The following is an 18,873-nucleotide window of genomic DNA, read 5'->3' as shown; positions in this document are numbered from 1 at the left end:
TTTTCATTGATCATCTTAATGCTTTCCTGTCTACATATTGCTTGAATTGCTTGACAAACACGACAAAAATTGCGTAAAACCTTTATTCATAAAAACATTTTTTTAACATAAATATTTACAATAAAAACCCATTTATACCTTAAAATGGTTAATATAGCGGTAGGTATAATCGGGTGACCGAGCGTCTTAAAACCTAAGAATTTATCTAATTTAGACATAGTTTTATGTATTATTTTTGGTAAATATCTATCAGGTAGGTAGGCAACGAGGTGTCCTTTAAAACTGCCAAATTACAGTAAGAAACGCTGTTGACGCAGCCATGTCACTACAGAATTAACAGCTGATTGGTCAGATATGAGTTCGTGACCTTTAAGAGATGAATGACCCCAACTTTAATAAAAAAACATAAATTTGATTAAAGTATGGGAATTCCTCATAGCTTTTATAAAATAAATATGGATGTGTTTTATCAAAATTATACTATTTTGTATGTGAGGCGAAGATTTCTTAGAATTTTTATACAAAAAATATTTCATATATATATATTTTATACTTATTAACAAACATAATCTTGAAACGAACTTTGATCTACGATAAAATAGCCCTCAAAGAAGAGTCTACGTAGGAGACAAGAGATGTGAACAGGTCCGAGTAAGAGTAAAGAAGATAGCAGAACAGTCCCACCAAGAGGAGTTTCGTTATAACGTCCACCACATATCGGCTGGAATAAAGGAAATTGTATTATTATATATTAAATTATTCTTTAAAAGTCATATTTTCAGTTAGTGTATGTTGGAAGATACAAATATTACTAAATCAAACGGTAGTGAACATGTAAACTTATGTATTCAGGCCATGATAGACAATCTACGTAGTCAGTTTTTTCGACGAGTTTTTTCTGGTCGATGTTTCGAGTTGCTCGTTTTTAAACTGTCTTACAGATATTATTGTGTAGTGATTTGTCGATTTCGTTGATTGAAAAATAATTAATTGAAATGTTATAATTTCAAAAACAATTTTGTCGATAATCTTAGACCCTAAATGTATACGTACATAGTATGCAGTTTTCTTGCTCTTGGCAGACTGCTGGGATCCTCTTTGCACACAAAATGCCTGGCTCCAAGCACGTAGTCTTTTAAATACTCCTCCGTGTCCAATTTACTGACATCTATATAGAAGAGCTCTCTCTCTTCCTCACTCACACGGTTCATGAGCGAGAGGAAACGAGTGTTTTTGAAACACCACTGCTTCGTTGTGTAGTATTGAAGAACGCCGAGGCCGTGGCCTATACGCTTTTGAACGTTTACCATACTAAAAATATAAAACAAACTTTAGTCAGTGTATGAACGTATTACATTTTAGGGTCTACAAGTATTGAACTCCTCAAGATTGTGCTTATTACACGTGGAAGCTTAGGTAATTGTCTAATATAATTTTAGGTCAACGATGAACTGGAAGCATCTAATTTGTAATTAATTTTGTTTTTAAGTATTATAATATTATTGCTATGAATGTCGACGCTTCGATGGACGGAGAAATTGTGACCAACTTTTGTTCTACCGTCACAAAAAATTCTGTATTCTTAAAAATAAATAAATAATAATAAAAACTAAACTAACAGGGACCAAACTTTTTAAATTTATTTTAATTTCCTTATTGAAGTGTAACTTTATCGGTGTTGGAAAAAAATTTACCGTAACATTTTTCGGTTACGCGTCACATTTTTCCGTTACCCCCATCTCTTTCTTGTCCCTACCACGCTTGATTCGAAGAGATTCAAAGAATAACAAAAATATATAAAAACGATAACAATGATAGTAATAATTATATTACAATTAATGAAATTCTGTAATAATCTTAGTAGTAATAAGGTAAAATGAAATAATTGTATTATTTGTATTGATGTCTATGATAATAACGAAGTTTCACTTCCTAGGTGTATACAGTAGTACACTCACGCATTTTTTATTAACTTTTAATTATTTTTATTATTAATATGCAGGTTAAGAAAATTGTAAATACCATATATTTGATTGTTATGATTACTAATAAACCTTAATAAAAACTAAAATAATCTGAAACCAGTTGCTTACATAAAACACGCAAGCTTTTGGTGTTAAAAACTGTTGTTGCTACATTTATAATATACCGTATCACATGGATGCAGCTTATGACTAGTGTGAAACGTCTTAATCCTGTCATCAGTATATAACTTACAAAGTTTTCTTTCCTAGTAAAAAGAGAAGTCCATCACATATGTACGCGGGTAGGATGTGGAAAAAGATGACGGCCAATTGATGGGTGAACCAATACGACTTGATCGTACCTCCAGGGTACCACAAAGCTATGAGGAAGGGGTACGTATTTACCCACTTCTCGCCTGGAAAAAATGAGCATTTTTGTTTTATCATATTAAAAAAATCTGACAAACCAGTTCATATATTATTGGGTAAGTTTACCGTTTCGTGTGTATAGTTATATAATATATATAGAGTGCAGGGTTGGCCTAGTGGTTCATACGTGCAGCTCTCATTTCAGGGGGTCGTAGGTTCGATTACCAACTGTGCAGCAACGGACTTTCTGTCTATGTGCGAAGGTTGCTCATACGGTGAATGAAAATATCGCGAGGAAACCGAAACCGGAATACCATAGACGCAAAGCAGTCCATGTTGTGTGTCAGGCACAGAAGATTGATCACCGTCTTGCCTTTTACTTTATTTTATTAGAAATAATCACAGAAGTTGTAGCGCCTTTATATACTATATGTCGCAGCCGACTTGCTTAATAAGGCATTCAATTAATAGCCTGGCCTTTTAATTAAACAGCGCCGTTCAACCGTTCAGGCAGTTGATCAAACAGCTAGGCAAATGACTTGCATCGATGACGTTTCATTACTTTCGTCAAACTGCCAATATGGCGTCAGCTCACCACAATTTTGATAGTGTATTTTAATTAAAACCAACAAGTACAATGGAAGAGTGTAGTGACAATAATGTGAATTTAAAGGTGCCCGAATCTAGCAATTTCATTTTTAAAGAAAAAAAATATTATGTCAGATGTTCCATGTTTTTTATTTCTGACACTCAGTCACTTTATCGTACGTATGGCCTAAGCATTAGCCAACCAGTTTACTAAATGTTGTAACAAACGCTACAGCTGAATATCTTTCAGGCCGTTTAGTTAAAAGGCTAGGCTGTTAATTGAACTAGCTCAAGTTGGCTGCGAAATAATTCTCGCAGTTTAGTTAAAAGGCGATGCTGTTAATTGAACTAGCTCAAGTTGGCTACGACATATATAAACTGAAAGGTCTTCCATATAAATTTAAATACCCTTTACAATCCACTGGCTGTAAACTTTAATCTTAGGCTCCAAGCCATACAGTAGTACTGCGTAAACTATTGGACAATATGCAATGCTATTTTTTTTTAATCAAACCAATTTTAATTAAATTCTTCTATAGCAGGTTTTTCCTTTTATTACATTTAACTTACCAGTCTCAATCACCTCCTTCCAAGTCATTTTTTGAACATCCGACAACGTGATATTGAAGAATTGGGCCTCCTTTGCTCTACAACAGAACAGATAATGTAGCCTATATGACGCTCATAGTAAGTTAAAACTGTATTGAAACAATTTTAATATGACACTGGGTTATGTGGGTTACATTTATTAATTTACATATAAATGTTAGTTATAAGTTGTGTTAGCTTTTAATATTTATTTAATTAAACACTTAATATGAATAAGAATCTTGCTATAAGTGCGCATGTGCAATAGTTGAACGTTTGACTCGTTGGGTTATTTACGAATTGTTACGAATTGACTGGAACATTTCCCCGAAGTGGGAAGGTCAAGTGGGAGTAGGGAATAGATTATAAAAGAGGTTACATATGCGCACGGGCAATTCCTCTGTTTAAGTTTGAAGTTATACAAAACCGTAAAGTCAGTGAAGTCAATTACAGTGTCATTATTGGAGTGTTTAATTTCCTACCCTAATAACAAGATCAACTAGCCCTTACAGTTATCACCCAGCTTCAAACAAAGAGTTTTATTTGAACATCTCCATACAAAAACCGCCACCATACTTTATTCACTATTGAATATTTTCTTAACTGTTTAATAGGTTGACAATCTATCAAGAAACAGTGCTAAAAATAATAAATAGATTTAAATTAAATAATATTTGGATTCTTCAATTAAGGTATCAACTTCATATCGCTATACAAATGCTAACAAAATACAAACTTAACAAGTGCCTTAAATAAAAAAAAATTATCCATGCATTCTCTTAACAAAGTTCATTCGTCTCTTTCTGTAAAATTGTTTAGTCAATGTCATGCAATCGTCTTATTTATGAATGAGGAATTTGACAGCTATAGACAATGAGCATACTAACTTGTCAAGCGCAGTGGCATATGCAATAAGTATACAGCCGTTTGCGACCACGTCAACTGGTATCGCATCAGCGGTATATGACGGTTCGCAGTGCATGGTACGAATCACACCTGCAATAAAGACATAGATGAACCACAATCACTTCAATTGATTGAAAACGAAATGTGCTTAAGCCCTCGGGCATTTTAAAAACACCCTTTTTGTGTAATCTTAATTTACAGATGATACCTACCTTTGCCACTGCCTATGAGAAGCCCAGTTGGACCATTCAGGTTGTCCACCCATCCTGGGAACGGCTCCTTCCATGCTGATGTTACTAAAATAAAAAAAAAATATGTTAGGGTTTTATAAAGTAAAATAATAAAATTTCCTCATAAGAAACCGTTACAAACGTTTCAAAACTGTTTTAAATATCATAATTCTCTCGCTGACCATAACTTCTATAAAGTAGTAGAAAATATCTAGTTTTGTCTTTTATTAAAATAGCTTTTACACATTAAGAAAACCACTTTTTGAACGGATTATTTACATACCACGCACGCTGAAAAGCACGCAAAACGTCGGTTTTTTTTTAAATTTAGAATTATGTAAATAATTATAAGTTTTTAATAATAATACATAGCTTTAATCTGTTCAAGAAGTGTTTTTCTTAACATCTAGTTTATTTATAAATAATATTAAAAACGTGAGTTTATTGTTATTAATTACAAAGTGTAGCAGCTCGGTGCTGCAAACATTATATCTAGTAACGTATGCTAATGTTTATCACGGTCTTCATTACGGCGAGTATGCACAATGTGACACCATGGAACCACTGGTACTTAGTATTAGTAGGGCCACAGATAACATACGTTGAAGAAATTAAATGTATACTATTTTGTATTGCTTTTATTTCTTTGGTAATGAAACACCTATTTAACGCCACCTAGTAACACATAGATGAACTAAATAGTTGAAACTCTTACCGATAGATGGCCGCCCGATAGCTATAGGAAATTTGCTGCCGTATTCCGCAACCAAGTCTTCTGTAATTGCTTTCGTGTAGGAATAAGTGTTTGGCTCAGATTCTATTATTCTAAAAAAAAAGAAACAATATATTATATTATGTAAGATATATATTATATATGTTATTTTTTATATAATTAGCGGTAAACGGGCAGGAGGCTCATCTGATGTTAAGTGATACCTCCGCACACACTAACATTGCCAGCTTTTAAAAAGTTTACCATGAAACCAGCAAAGGTTTAAATTGTTTTAACTGAACCCGATAAAACTACACTTTATTTGGGTATTCCAAAACTTAACCACAGTAAATAACCCAACACATTAACCATTAAATGATAATAATTGCTTAACAAAAACCTGTTAGACTTGTATGTTATGATTGTTAATTGTCTGCTACGGTTCTGGTTCGTTGAATTACAGTAATTTGGGTAACACTCAATGTATTTGTAAGACATGGAAGATATTTTCGGGTAAGATTACGTGACTAAGCGCTACGTAAAAAACAAAACACAAAACACTAATGGACTTTCTTTATATGGGCGCATTTAACATTCGCTGTTTTGGACCTAAAAAGTCGACGGCGCAGGCTGATCACCTACTTGTCTATTATATTGAATTTTTCAATATAATAGATTTTGAAGAAGATTCAAAAATCTGAGGCTCAGATCTAAAGAGGTTGTAGCGCCACTGATTTATTATTCTTTTAAACTTAGTGCGTGCAGTATTTGCATTGTATCCTAACTGCTTTGAGATTTCACTCTCAAACCCAGCACGATTGCACGACGTGAATCCTATCAACACTTCATAAAATGGTAATAACTACTTGACTAGTATAACAATAATATAATTTAACATAACCAAATAAAAACTCATAATAAGAATATATCATTTAATTATGTAAATTTTATCTCGTATATGCTCATCTTTCTATGTGTATTTTTTCTACGCATAGCGTTAGATGCTGTAATAATAATACATATAAAATGTATTTAATAAATAATAGTTATGTTTGAATTCCACCTCGTACGATTACAGTGTCTACCAGATAATATTATACATAATTTTAATCGACATTATGTTAGTTAATGAGTAGTACCTAAGTTACAAACCGTTGTTATGAAAATATCTAGATGAAAAGTAAATAAAATAAAATATAATTATACAAATGATGTTTGTATTCCGAAATAACTTACTTTGGCTCAATATGTTTAAGGGTTTCGTCATCCATCCATTCCACTATATCCATGATTTTCCGAGGTTTATGAACAGCTGGATAAAGTCGTTCGTCCAATTCATCCAGGTCGCAACGGCAGTAGGCAGTAGACAGGTGAACGAAAGCCTATAAAGTATTTATAAATTTAATTAATTAAAACCTAAAAGGATTTTGTGTCTATAATTATTACGTAGCTTTATTTAATATTGACGGACACAGCCTACAATCTAAAATAAATTTGTAAATCTGGTAAATACTCAACGGGCGGACATAAATGTTCAGACTGACGTTCAACCCTAAATAGTGGATAACCTGGCAATCAAACAGTCTCCAAAATAGCAGACTCACAGACTGATGGTGTACTACGGTGAGCGTTCCTAAGAATTGTTTGGCTTGATCCCTCCTGCCTCCGTTCAACACCGTACGAGCCGTATGAATTCAAAATTTCATAAACACCACCATGATGGCTGGAAGTCTTCCACGGTCACTTTAACAAAGCATTTTATTTTGCGAACTAGTGAACTGTCGAATCGACTCCCGGTGAGGGTCTTCCCTGAGAGATATGACCCCCAACTCTTCAAAATTCGAGCGTACTCCTCCGGGACGCAACTCACCCACTGAAACTGGCTGTCTATGGGCTGCTATGACTGCCCTTTTTGGGAGACCCACAGGCCCGTTTGCCCCCTATTATATAAAAACATGGTAACTCACTTCCAAATTATCCATAGTTTCAGCTAAATTTAGCACTCGCAATGTTCCCGTGGTGTTCATATGCACTGCATCTTTCAGTTTCTGATCAAATCTACAAAAAATACGGAATATTTTTTTAAAATAATATGTAAGTTCCTTCCTTCCTTTTATGTTTCATTTTTATTAAAAGTTGAAGGAAAATATATTAGATAAATGTTTTTGTGTGTTCACATTGAAATGACCGAACCGTTCATGAAAATTAGACAAATAGAGATCGATTTAAGATTTAGTTTTTTGTGGGACGCGATCCAATTATTGCGTTAAAATCCGATAACTTAACTGGTAATTTTTACAATACGCACAGATGAAATAATAAAATTAAACTTTAAAGATAATTTTATATTGGTTTATTGCTACATTTTCTCATATAGGACGGTTTGTATCTTCTATCTTTCATACCGAACACATGCCGCGCTGTGAAATATGATTTGACAGTTCCTCTGCAACTCTTGCTTGTCATCGTTTGACAGGCCCAGTTCCTCCTCCAAAATGTCACCAGAAATGAATTTTAGCTTGCTGAAGATTGACGGATTCTTTTTTTGGAGTAATTCAAAAACCTAGAAATAATCGTCATTGATTAATGACAAAAGTTCGCCATTTCGATAGGTTACAATATATTTGTAAAACTAATATCTTTTAACTTTTATTATCTCGCTCATAATATAACTTTATATTAGTGAAATTATTTAAAAAATAGTTCAATTTTAGTGCTATGCATTTAAAAAAACTCTCGTAACTTCTAAGTTTACTTTACGTATGTATATACGGTGAAGGAAGACATTACAAATCTTTATGTAGATAACACAGTAATCTATGTAAAAACAATGTACAAATTTTTCCTAGAGCAGGTTTGGTCGGTAAATTACCTTATTACTGCACAACTCCTTTAGTCTCTCCTCCCCTGGTACTCCTTTCTTCTGCCTCAGGAGAATATATATTACTTTTAGATCGGAGCAGTCGCGAAGTAGCTTCTCCACAAGGACCTGGAAATAATTATTTTACATATTGTAGAATTTCTTTTTATTTACTTTATACGTTGAGCAGTGTTGGCAACAGCATGCGATTCTCATCCCTGAGGTCGTAGGTTCGATCTTCGGCTGTGCACCAATGGCCTTTCTGTCTATGTGCGCATTTGACTTTCTTTCGAACTGTGAAGGAAAACATCGTGAGGAAACCGGCTTGCCTTAGACCCAAAAAGTCGACGGTGTGTGTCAGGCACAGATGGCTGATCATCTACTTGCCTATTAGATTAACAAATGATCATGAAACTTATACAAAAATCTGAGGCGTAAAAAGATTGTAGTGACATTGATTTCTTTTAAATACCGTATTCAATAAAAATAAAAACGGACCTTTAAAATTAAGTTTTCTTGTTAAATAAACTTAACTTAACTTTGTGATTGTTAAATTATTATTTTCAGTTTATTTATAAAGTTAAATTAGTTTATAGAAACGCCCTTAGATAAGTGTAATTTGTTTTATTCAAGTTATATAATCAGTTATTACTTCACTTTTAAACAATAGTTTTTTTAAGATTTTTATTAACTTCAGTATAAACCTTAGCCAGCTATATCCCGACTTTTTTTGATATCACACTTTTTGACACAAACCTTCCCAACAAATCCTGTAGCTCCAGTGATCAAAATCGACTTGTCCTTGTAGAACTCACGGACAGAGGGTGTCATTTTGTCTGAAATATAACAATTTTATAGACATTATTTTGACTAAAATCTTACCTAGATCAAAAGTGGCAAGAAAATATTATTACTTAGTATCATTATTAATAGCTAATTATTTTTAACTAAAGGAAAATCTAATTTTGTTTGCATTTTCCAGTCCATACTGTTGTTAACATAGCGTCGAAACGTCGGAAAAAATTAAAATTATGTAAAATAATTATAAATTTATAATAATACATAGCTTCAATCCGGAAAAAAAGGATTTCTTCTAAAGGAAAATCTTTATTTAAATAATTTAAATGAATTGTAAGTGTTTATTGGCACTGTATATGTACTGTATAGTCGATTTTATTTCTATGTATCGCACGAACTAAATATAATGATTAAAATATATTTACACGCAAATAAATAAATCCTTGGAATTCTAAATGAAAACAAAACAAAATATTATACATAACAAACTTTGTTATGGTAGAGCAGGATTTATACTTAAAAGGTTTTATTTTTTACTTATTATACTTTGTTGCATACAGAAATATAATACAATTGACATAATTAAATAAAAAGGAGGGTAACTGGCGGTCTTATCGCTTTCGAGCAGTCTCTTCCAGGCAATCACTGCGAAATCTTACACATTATAATGCATGATGAATAAACACATTTTATAATGCGTAAGTGTTGGTAACTATGGTTACCCAGGGAAATATTCAGATATTACTTAGTGCTAAGTCCAATACATTTTGACACATGAAAGTCATACTTAGTGTTATGGCCCTGAATATTACATATTCAGCGTATTTAGCCATGTAAAGAATTTTTACTCAACTGCAAATAAATGCGCGTGCGCAGCCATTGCTTTTATTTTAAAAATTGTATTTTTTATTGCAAGGTTGATTTTTTATTATATTTATTCTCGGTCAATTGTCTATAGTTTCGGTTGTTTTATTTCTCAATATAACAGACTAAAGGATTGATGTATTAAGTTAAGAATTTACAAAGTCCAGCAATTCCGGTCTATTATGCTCTGTATATCAATGCATCGGGGGCAGTGACATAGCATATTGCATTATGATAAGATATTTACATGAAACAAAAGCCCTGTGAACTTTTCAAGGTCAATGATATGTTACATAACACTGTATTCATATAGTAATACATATTGTATACTTTTTATTTTCGATTCGATTGTATTGTGTTCAATCGAAAACAATTGTCTACGTTTTATAATATTAGCTACGGTATATTGCTTGCTAGTCGTGTAAGAGAAAATGGCATTGAAGGAGGCCTATGTGTGAAGGTTCCGACAGTGTAAAAATTTGTTTGAATACTTATATGTCAGAAAGAATGGGCAGCGCAATGAATATAAAAAAAATAGGCAGTCAGGTTCCATCTCGCGACAACATAAATGAGTTTATGATTTTATTTTAGGTACAACTATCTTTTTAGTAAGTAGTAGTAAGTTACTAATTATAATAACAGTAATAATAAAGACCGTTAATTTCCAATGATTACATAAGTAGTAATATACAGCTTAGCATTTGTATACATTTTTTCTTGATATTTTAACTTCTTTCAGTACCATTAGAGGTTCCGAACCTCTTCATGGGTAATAACCTCCGTCAGCTACAAGAAAATATAAGAGATGAAAAAAATACATTTTGTTATTACTATTTGTTTTTGTGTATAGATCATAATAGTTAATTTTAGTAGAATATTAAAGGATTTTTTATTAATATTTAGTATCAGTACTTTGAGTACATCAAAATTGAAATCCATCCTGTACACCCGTTACGCCAGAAGCCGAAGCAACAGTCGATACATTTTAGCAATACATTACGACAGGCAATAATTGATTGGAAGCAACGCCGGATTGTTGCATTACCGACAATAACGGACGTTTAATATTCAATATTGTTACATATTGAAACCTAAGTCTTAAATTATCCAATTTATTAATATAGTTAACGTCATTCATTACTACATTCAATACATATTTATGAGGTGTCGTTGTCTGCGGAAGATAGCGTCATATTAAATAAATTCGTGTTTAAAACCGATAGAAAAATAAGACTTATTATTAAAAATATGGATCACGAATATACTACGAATCTACGTTATTATTTATGCATATCAATTGCATACTACATCAAGTAGCGCAAAGCAAATAAAAGCAAAATAAAATAATATTACACACAAATTTAGTTTTTTCTTAATGTGGGCAGGCTCACTTCATTGTAAGTGATACCTCCGCCAATCCGCCTCCGACACTCACATTTCTAGTGCGTTGGCAGCCTTTTAAGAAGTGTTACGCTTTGTTCTTTGCCTACAGTCGAATTGGTTCGGAACTACTTCAGTGGGCAGCTGGTCGGCACAGAGGTGGTACGGTACGCTCAGTTGAGGAACGACGGTTTGTGGTGATACGGGAGGAAATTTGTATTCTGCGTTGACGTTCGATGATAAACTCAGCTGGCATTAATCCAAACAACCCCTCGAATACTGTTAATGGTAAATCCGGTAGTTATTTTCACGATTGTAAAGGCAAATGAAGCGTTAAGTACATTACAAAGCTCACGACAAAGTGACAGTGTCAAGGTGTCAATATATTTTACAAACTATGCCGACTTTAAAATGTGATAGGGCCGCGGTATAAGTACAGTTTCAATAGTACATTAGACAGTTTTACTCGCAAAATTAAACGATAAAAATTTTAACTGAAAATGTAACTTTTTCCTTACATTGCCTCAGGTTTTTAATGTAACGACGTGTTAATGCATTTATCGAATTCTGACCTATTGGTCAAAAGATGAAATCGTTATATAAAGATGATGTTACCCAATCATAAACAAACGAAGCATTTGTAAGTGTATACTTCTAAACTACACTTAAAAATCAAGTAGGTATTACATATTTCTTATTGCTATACTGTAAAAGTAATGTTTTGATTCCACAAAAAATAAAATACAATCACTGACGCAAAATGTATTTATTCCGCGCATTACTCCCGTATCTAATTAAATAAGCATTAGTTAAAATTCTAATTTAATTACTGTAATATAATTACAATTATTTCGTTAATAAATAGATAGATAAACGCATCGAACTATTAAAAAGTTATCAACGATTTATGAAATTTGATAAGAACTGTATTAGCTAATATTTGTTTAGTCGGATAACAGGTACTTATAATATAAAAATAGTAGTTAAAATTAAATTATAATTTGGTTTTTGCATTAAATACTAGAAGTTTTGACATCTATAAATGTGTTTCCTTGTCTCGAGATTTATCATAACAGTAAAGTCATATCTGCAAGATACAGTTTTTAGACAACTATGGAAAATCTATTTTATTAATGTTTGATCAGGAAAAATTAATAAGTAGACTTTCTCGTTGATCTATTCACTAAAAAAATCACTTGTGAGTGCGGACTACTACAACTTTTTTAGTAGTATTTAGTACCTGCTATTGTATTCTGAATCTACTATAGCGTAGGTGAATGAAGATAATTGAAAAATTAATTTGTACAACTGTAACTTTGTATGTACATTTTTGCGATAAGACAAAAGATTCACAGTCAAAGGGGTAAACAATAGGTTAACTTAAAGCTAAAAAACACGTATTTACTGGATTAAAGAAACTAATAAAAAAATCTTCCTTTGCACAGGGCAATTGCGTGAGAATACTAAGGTCAAAAATATCCTTGAGATACGATGATGTTAATCTTGTAGATTAAGTCTATATTTAACAAGATAATGACAAATGTTAACGTTGGCAATATAACCTCAGCCTAGCAAACAGTTGCGTCACGACAAACAAAAAATTTACAAATAATTTTTTCTTGACTTGTAACAAGGACGAAACTAATGTAAGGAAAAAACCTTTTAAGCCAATATTTCACTATTAAACCGAAAAATATACCTTTAAATCTGTGTAATATAATTACATAAGGTTATTTTCCCGCGTCATACTTTACCATTATTTTCTTGTAAAGTTATTTTATGACTAGCCATTTATATTGATCAAATGTTTTATTTAAAATAATTTATTGCAATGAATTGCCGCTTAATGATATGTTTATAACCTCCGAAATAATGGATTGTTTTTTTTCTATAAAGGTTATTTTATTTTTATGGAAGGTTTTAACTTTATGCCAGTCAATAAAGGTTATAGTGGGTCAAAGAATATGCTGTTAAGAACCTATTAGACGGAAACGGAAATTTTGGGTAACTCTTTACGTTTTACAAATAACAACAATATCGTTATCGATATTATTAATCATATGAGGTACACAATTTTTTAATCAAATTAATTAGAACATAAAGTTTTTAATACAATAATTCAGTCGCTATGTCGTAACAAAATTTAATTCAAATAAATTATTGTATATATGGAACGAGTTTTAATGCAATAGTCCACTTTTATATATATTTTAATTAAGATAAGTTTCATTATGTAATTTTTTTAATTATTTCAAAAATAATAAATAGTTTTAAAAACATGACAAAATATTGATACATAAAAACATACCCTAATTTCCGTCCACTCGGCACGAGATGGCGCTCAAATTAACACGTGCTACACTCAACGAGGTTCAAACAAGAGTGACTGACCGTAAAACATTGATAATGCTAAAATATTCGATAAATTAATATTTAGTAGCGAAACATCCGTTACGTTAAACTAAATGATGTACGGTGGTTAGACAATTGATTAAGTATTTTTTGTATTAATAATAATAAATTTTATTCAAAACAAAATATGGGAGTAGTGGGAAATAGGGAGTATGTGGAATTAGAATACGCGTAATTGAAAGATATAAACACGAATTTTCTTTTCACTTGGAATTTAGATTTGGAGGAATTTTCTCATATCATTGCGTAATTAATTTTCACTAACACATCATAAAAAAGAAATTAGTCTAATTACACTCGTTTCACTATTAAAGTAATCTTTAGTCTATTCCTGTCAAAGTGGTGTTTAACCTGTGATGAAGAGAGAAAGGGAATAAATAAAAATAAATAAATTTAACAAATATCCAAGTAGAATGCCCTTAGACTCGGCATCATTGCCTTGTAATGATAATGTACAGCAGATTATTGAATATTGTTGTAGTTCGATTTGAATTAGTGATACAGCGATTTTTTTCCATTAGCATTGCGTTTGCTAAATCGCAATTGTATTGTATTGTATGTGGGGACTCTGTTTCCGCACTTAGACGCTCAATAGGTCCATTGTGCGTAAAGTCCTGGCTAACTAAGCCAGCCTAACTCCTTCCAAAAGCACAGAAGCCTCCTGTTCCGATGATTTCTACACGTTGTTTAGCCACAGCCTTCGTAGTAGTCCTGCTACGTGGGTGACTGATTCCTCTGCGCTGAAACAGCCTCTGCACAGGGGGCTGTCTGTCGCGCCTAGATTAAGATGCTAAATCCCAAATAAAACGTGCTTAAAAATTGTGGCGTAGGCGAAGGAAAATATCTCGTATACAAATGTAGGAATAAAATATTACTAAACAATGTTTAGACTAGGGGCTTGCGTGCGACTCTCATCCCTAAGATCGTAGGTTCGATCCCCGGCCGTCCGCCAATGGACTTACTTTCTATCTGCGCATTTTACATTCGCTCGAACGGTGAAGGAAAACATCGTCAGGACACGTACAGGCTCGCCTTAGCCGAAGGGCTGTACGCGCGACTTACCTATTAGATTGACAAATGATCATGATGCAGATACAAAAATCTGAGGCCCAGGCCTAAAAAGATTTGTACCGCCACTAATTTATTTATTATTCTAAAAAAATCTACTAGCTTAGTATAAATATAATTTAAGATTCAATTTAACAGTATTCCGAGGCGTTATTGTCACTATGAGGTCAATTATTTTTAGGATTTTCGAAAAAAAAAACTTACTTTTTACACATCTACCAACCCCCATTTTAATATAATATACTATAAGTACTATAATCTTGAACTTTGAGTGGTCGATATCTTAAAAATTAAACTATTACGTAACTACCAAAATATTGACTAGAAATAAATTATGTGGTAAAACGTTGGCGGGTCATCTAGTAAAGTAAAAAATTCATTGCTTATGCGTTTAAAATGAAAGATAAGTTCTATTTGAAGTAGTAATAATTTAAACCATAGAATATAATCATCGTCATAATGTCAAATTTCAAAATAAAGTTTGTTTAACTTTGTTTTATATTTTTTCTTTTGTGTTTAACAATCAAGCCACATTGTGCTAGTGGCTTCAGCGACTCTTATCCCTGAGGCCTTAGGGTCGATCCCCTTCAATGGAATTTCCGTCTATGTATGTATTTGGAGAGCAGTGTTGGCGTATTGGCTCCAGCGTGCGACTCTCATCCCTGAGATCGTAGGTTCGATCCCCGGCTATGCACCAGTGGATTTTCTTTCTATGTGCGCATTTAACATTAGCTCGAACGGTGAAGGAAAACATCGTGAGGAAACCGGCTTGTCTTAGACCCAAAAAGACGACGGCGTGCGTCAGGCACAGAAGGCTGATCACCTTACTTGCACTTGCCTATTCGATTTACAAATGATCATGAAACAGATACAGAAATCTGGGGCCTAGACCTAAAAAGGTTGTAGAGCCATTGATTATTATTATGTATTTAATATAAGCTCGAACGCTGAATAAAACATCGTAAACCGGCCTTAGACCCAAAAAAGACTGCGTGTCTCAGGCACAAAAGCTTGCTCACCTACTTGCCTATTAGATTGACAAATGATCGTGAATTAAATACAGAAATCTGAGGCCCAAGACCTAAAAAGGTAGTGCCACCGGATTTTCTGACAATAAACTTCTCTTTAATATAGAGTTCTTTTGCGTACGACATATGTATATGTGTAACTGGAACGATGTAAGGATTATCGGTCAAAATTATGTAAATCGTGTATCATTTGTGATCTTTATGGGCCTTAATGTTACAACAACAAAAACCTTTATGCAAGTTTCGTAATAAATGTCAAAAGACAATTAAAACCGCCCAAATCTATTTACACGTCATGTTACATGATTGTATGAATAAATAACAACGTTTTGTTTTGCCTGACCACCTCTACGATTCAGCGGTGTTAATGTACACTAAATATATGTATTATATATCATTGTGTGTATCATTTTTTATTTTAACGATCACACATGTTAAAAAGACGACAATCAGATACTTATGAATTTCGTGGACATGTATCCCACTCGTATATACATAGTATTAAGTTTCACATGTAAATAAAATATTTTATTATATATTTCCATATTTCCTATTTTTCAGAAACTTAATACTAATGCAATAGAAAACTAAACTAAAACATAATAAAAACATAATGAGGAAAAAACTTAAAATCTAAACCATTTTATAAATAATGCAATTCTTGTGAATTCAGCCAGTGTGCAAATAAAAACATCTCTCACAAGCAATAATATTATTTTGTAATGAGAAAAAAAGTTCTTTAAACATTTATGTCATATAAAGGATAGTTATGAAAATGACATGAGAGCTTAAGAAGGCGTATCGCTAACCATGCAACTGCCTCTCCATCGAGTAGCCATACTTACAGTACTCTTTGTATCGTAGAAGTCGCATCAGCCAAGTCTCCACGAATTTAAAATGTAAATATAGAATTATGCAAGCAAGTACAGCGCACACACAGCACTGAGCGTTGCTAACGACTCGGCAAATGGTCTCTATGGAGTTGCTAGAACTGTCCGCTGATTCATTTTTTATTAATTTTCTTGTAAATCCGATACAATCTCTTAACAGGACCATTAAACTATGAGAACAAACGTGAGACAGGCATGTAAACACTTAGCTCTTTCAAAAAACACATATTGTTCAGTAATTGGTATTGACTGAACGCTATGGGTTTAAGCTTGGTGCCTTGATATTAGGTAACAACATTCCCCGAGTTTTGACTAACAACACAGTAATAATTTAGTATATTAAATTGTATAGGAAAGTTCATTTGATACACCCAATTCATATTTAAATTACTTTTAATAATCAAAACGTTTATTTAATTGAATATTAATGTAAAATTACTCGTGGTTAATGATAATGATGCAAGGTATATGTTTTCATAAATTGTGTAATAAGTTTTTAATTATTAGGAGGACAATTATCACTTCCAAGAGATGTCTTCTAATACACAAAAATATTATAGATATGTACAAGAAGCGAACTGAAAAAAACAACAGCTAAAACAAATATAGATAAATGGCACATGAATCACGATAATTTAGAAATCATATTAGCGATACGATTTTGAAATTTATTTCTTTGTGTTACGTTCTATTTTACAACGCTAAAGAGTTTTAAGTTTGTATCTCTTTTTATTGACAGTCATGCTTCTCATTGCTTATAAATTATCCAAAAGCAATACTGATCGCCACGTTTGGATACATTTAGATAGAATAGAAGAATAGAATTAGTTTATGCGTTGATATTGCAAACTTGGATTTGCGAGGTACAAAAACTCTGGATAAGCAGTTAGTGGCTCAACGTTGTGATAGTGCCTTCAAATCCTAGCTGTGTCTACCATACCTACAGCTAAGTTTCTTCGTCGGACATCGGGGCAGAATACAAAATTCACCCGCATCACCTCGACGTCCGTCGTTTCACAACTGTGCGTTTTAACGCTGTTTTTACTGTGCAATACCGCTATGTGGTACCAGATGCCCACTGATGTATTTCCGAACCAATTTTACTTATGAAAAAAACATAACAATTTTAAAGAGGCCGGAAACGCACTTGCGAGCTTCTGGTAGTGGGAGGGTTATTGGGCGGCAGTAGTTAACATCAGGTGACCCTCATGGGCAAGTGCAAACCCGTACACTTATGAACGTCAAAATAAGTTAAATTAATTGTAAATTTACATTTACTACCAGTTCGCAACACAAGGGCGTAGAGAGCTGAAGCTTTCTCAGCTGAAGTATTCAATCTTCGCCAACTTAATGATTTATTAAAATAAATTAAACGCCTTGATTTTATTAATTTGAAGCTGAGCTGACTGAATTAAAAGTAAAAGTTATAATTACATTGGTACTAATTATGAGCGCCTGCTTAAATAAGAAGAGACTAATTCAAATTCTACATACTATCGTTTTGCATGACTGACATCATTACATTTACATTAAATTAAATTTACATTACATTAAAAGTAATCAGTATTTTTAAATACATGTTACCATGAATATCTACTCATTAGAATTAAAGGGTGTCCCAAATGATGATAGAATGTTTTACCTGAACTCGCTTATTAAATACTTGCCATCGAATTATTAATTAACAGTATATTTTATCAGGCGTTAAGTTTTATAATAGGTAATATTTATTTTTTGTATAATAATTAATTCTTTGTATTAAAACAAAAATGGTCTTTAAAATTAAGTTTATATTGTTAGCAATGAAGAGAGTTTTATATTTTAGATATGTTACATGCGCAATGAAATAATTTTTCGTGCTTTATTGAATTTAACCAATACACGTGAAGCCAGATCGGCTTCGTTTCCCTCACCGCCACCGTCGGATTGGATCTGCCGCTTCCCGTTATAGTGAAAGCTAAGGTGGAGGCTGAGAATGAAGGCCCATGGAACACCTTCCGTGAAGCCGTCATAACAGTTAAAGAGAACGCGGAGATGGTTCAGGAGTGTAACCCAGAAGCCGACCCTAAACGCAAAAAAGGTGTGGGTGATAGCGACGCCATTACGCACTCACTCCACGGTGACGGGGGCACGGATCAGAGGAAAGTTAACACTTTCAAGTCAAGTCAAACATCATTTATTCATATAGGTAACACAATGTACACTTATGAACGTCA

General features: G+C 32.9%; 1 protein-coding gene across 1 annotated transcript; it reads right to left on the bottom strand.

Annotated features, from left to right (window-relative positions):
- Positions 1 to 65: 65 nt before the first annotated feature.
- On the bottom strand, positions 66 to 13,634 carry LOC123717264 (putative fatty acyl-CoA reductase CG5065). Its single transcript, XM_045673166.1, has 13 exons — positions 13,568 to 13,634; positions 8,974 to 9,053; positions 8,230 to 8,346; positions 7,763 to 7,920; positions 7,325 to 7,415; positions 6,594 to 6,739; positions 5,361 to 5,470; positions 4,628 to 4,711; positions 4,397 to 4,505; positions 3,492 to 3,568; positions 2,218 to 2,380; positions 1,054 to 1,311; positions 66 to 721 (listed from the first exon to the last, which is right to left on the bottom strand). Exons 2-13 carry the CDS (start codon positions 9,046 to 9,048, stop codon positions 589 to 591), a joined length of 1,521 nt encoding a protein of 506 aa, XP_045529122.1. The 5' UTR covers positions 9,049 to 9,053; positions 13,568 to 13,634; the 3' UTR covers positions 66 to 588.
- Positions 13,635 to 18,873: the final 5,239 nt, after the last annotated feature.

Source organism: Pieris brassicae, chromosome 12, assembly GCF_905147105.1.
Source record: "Pieris brassicae chromosome 12, ilPieBrab1.1, whole genome shotgun sequence".
In the NCBI taxonomy this organism is placed as follows: Eukaryota; Metazoa; Arthropoda; class Insecta; order Lepidoptera; family Pieridae; genus Pieris; species Pieris brassicae.
This window is presented reverse-complemented; position numbering and strand designations above follow the sequence as displayed.

Bases quoted from the DNA above. Each gene is read 5' to 3' on its own strand.
- LOC123717264 (XM_045673166.1), bottom strand. From the start codon at position 9,048: ATGACACCCTCTGTCCGTGAGTTCTACAAGGACAAGTCGATTTTGATC. The intron at 4,506-4,627 runs GTAGGTATCATC...TCTTTATTGCAG, and splicing joins TCTCATAGGCAGTGGCAAAG to GTGTGATTCGTACCATGCAC. The intron at 1,312-2,217 runs GTAAGTTATATA...TTATATTTTTAG, and splicing joins TTACTAGGAAAGAAAACTTT to TATGGTAAACGTTCAAAAGC.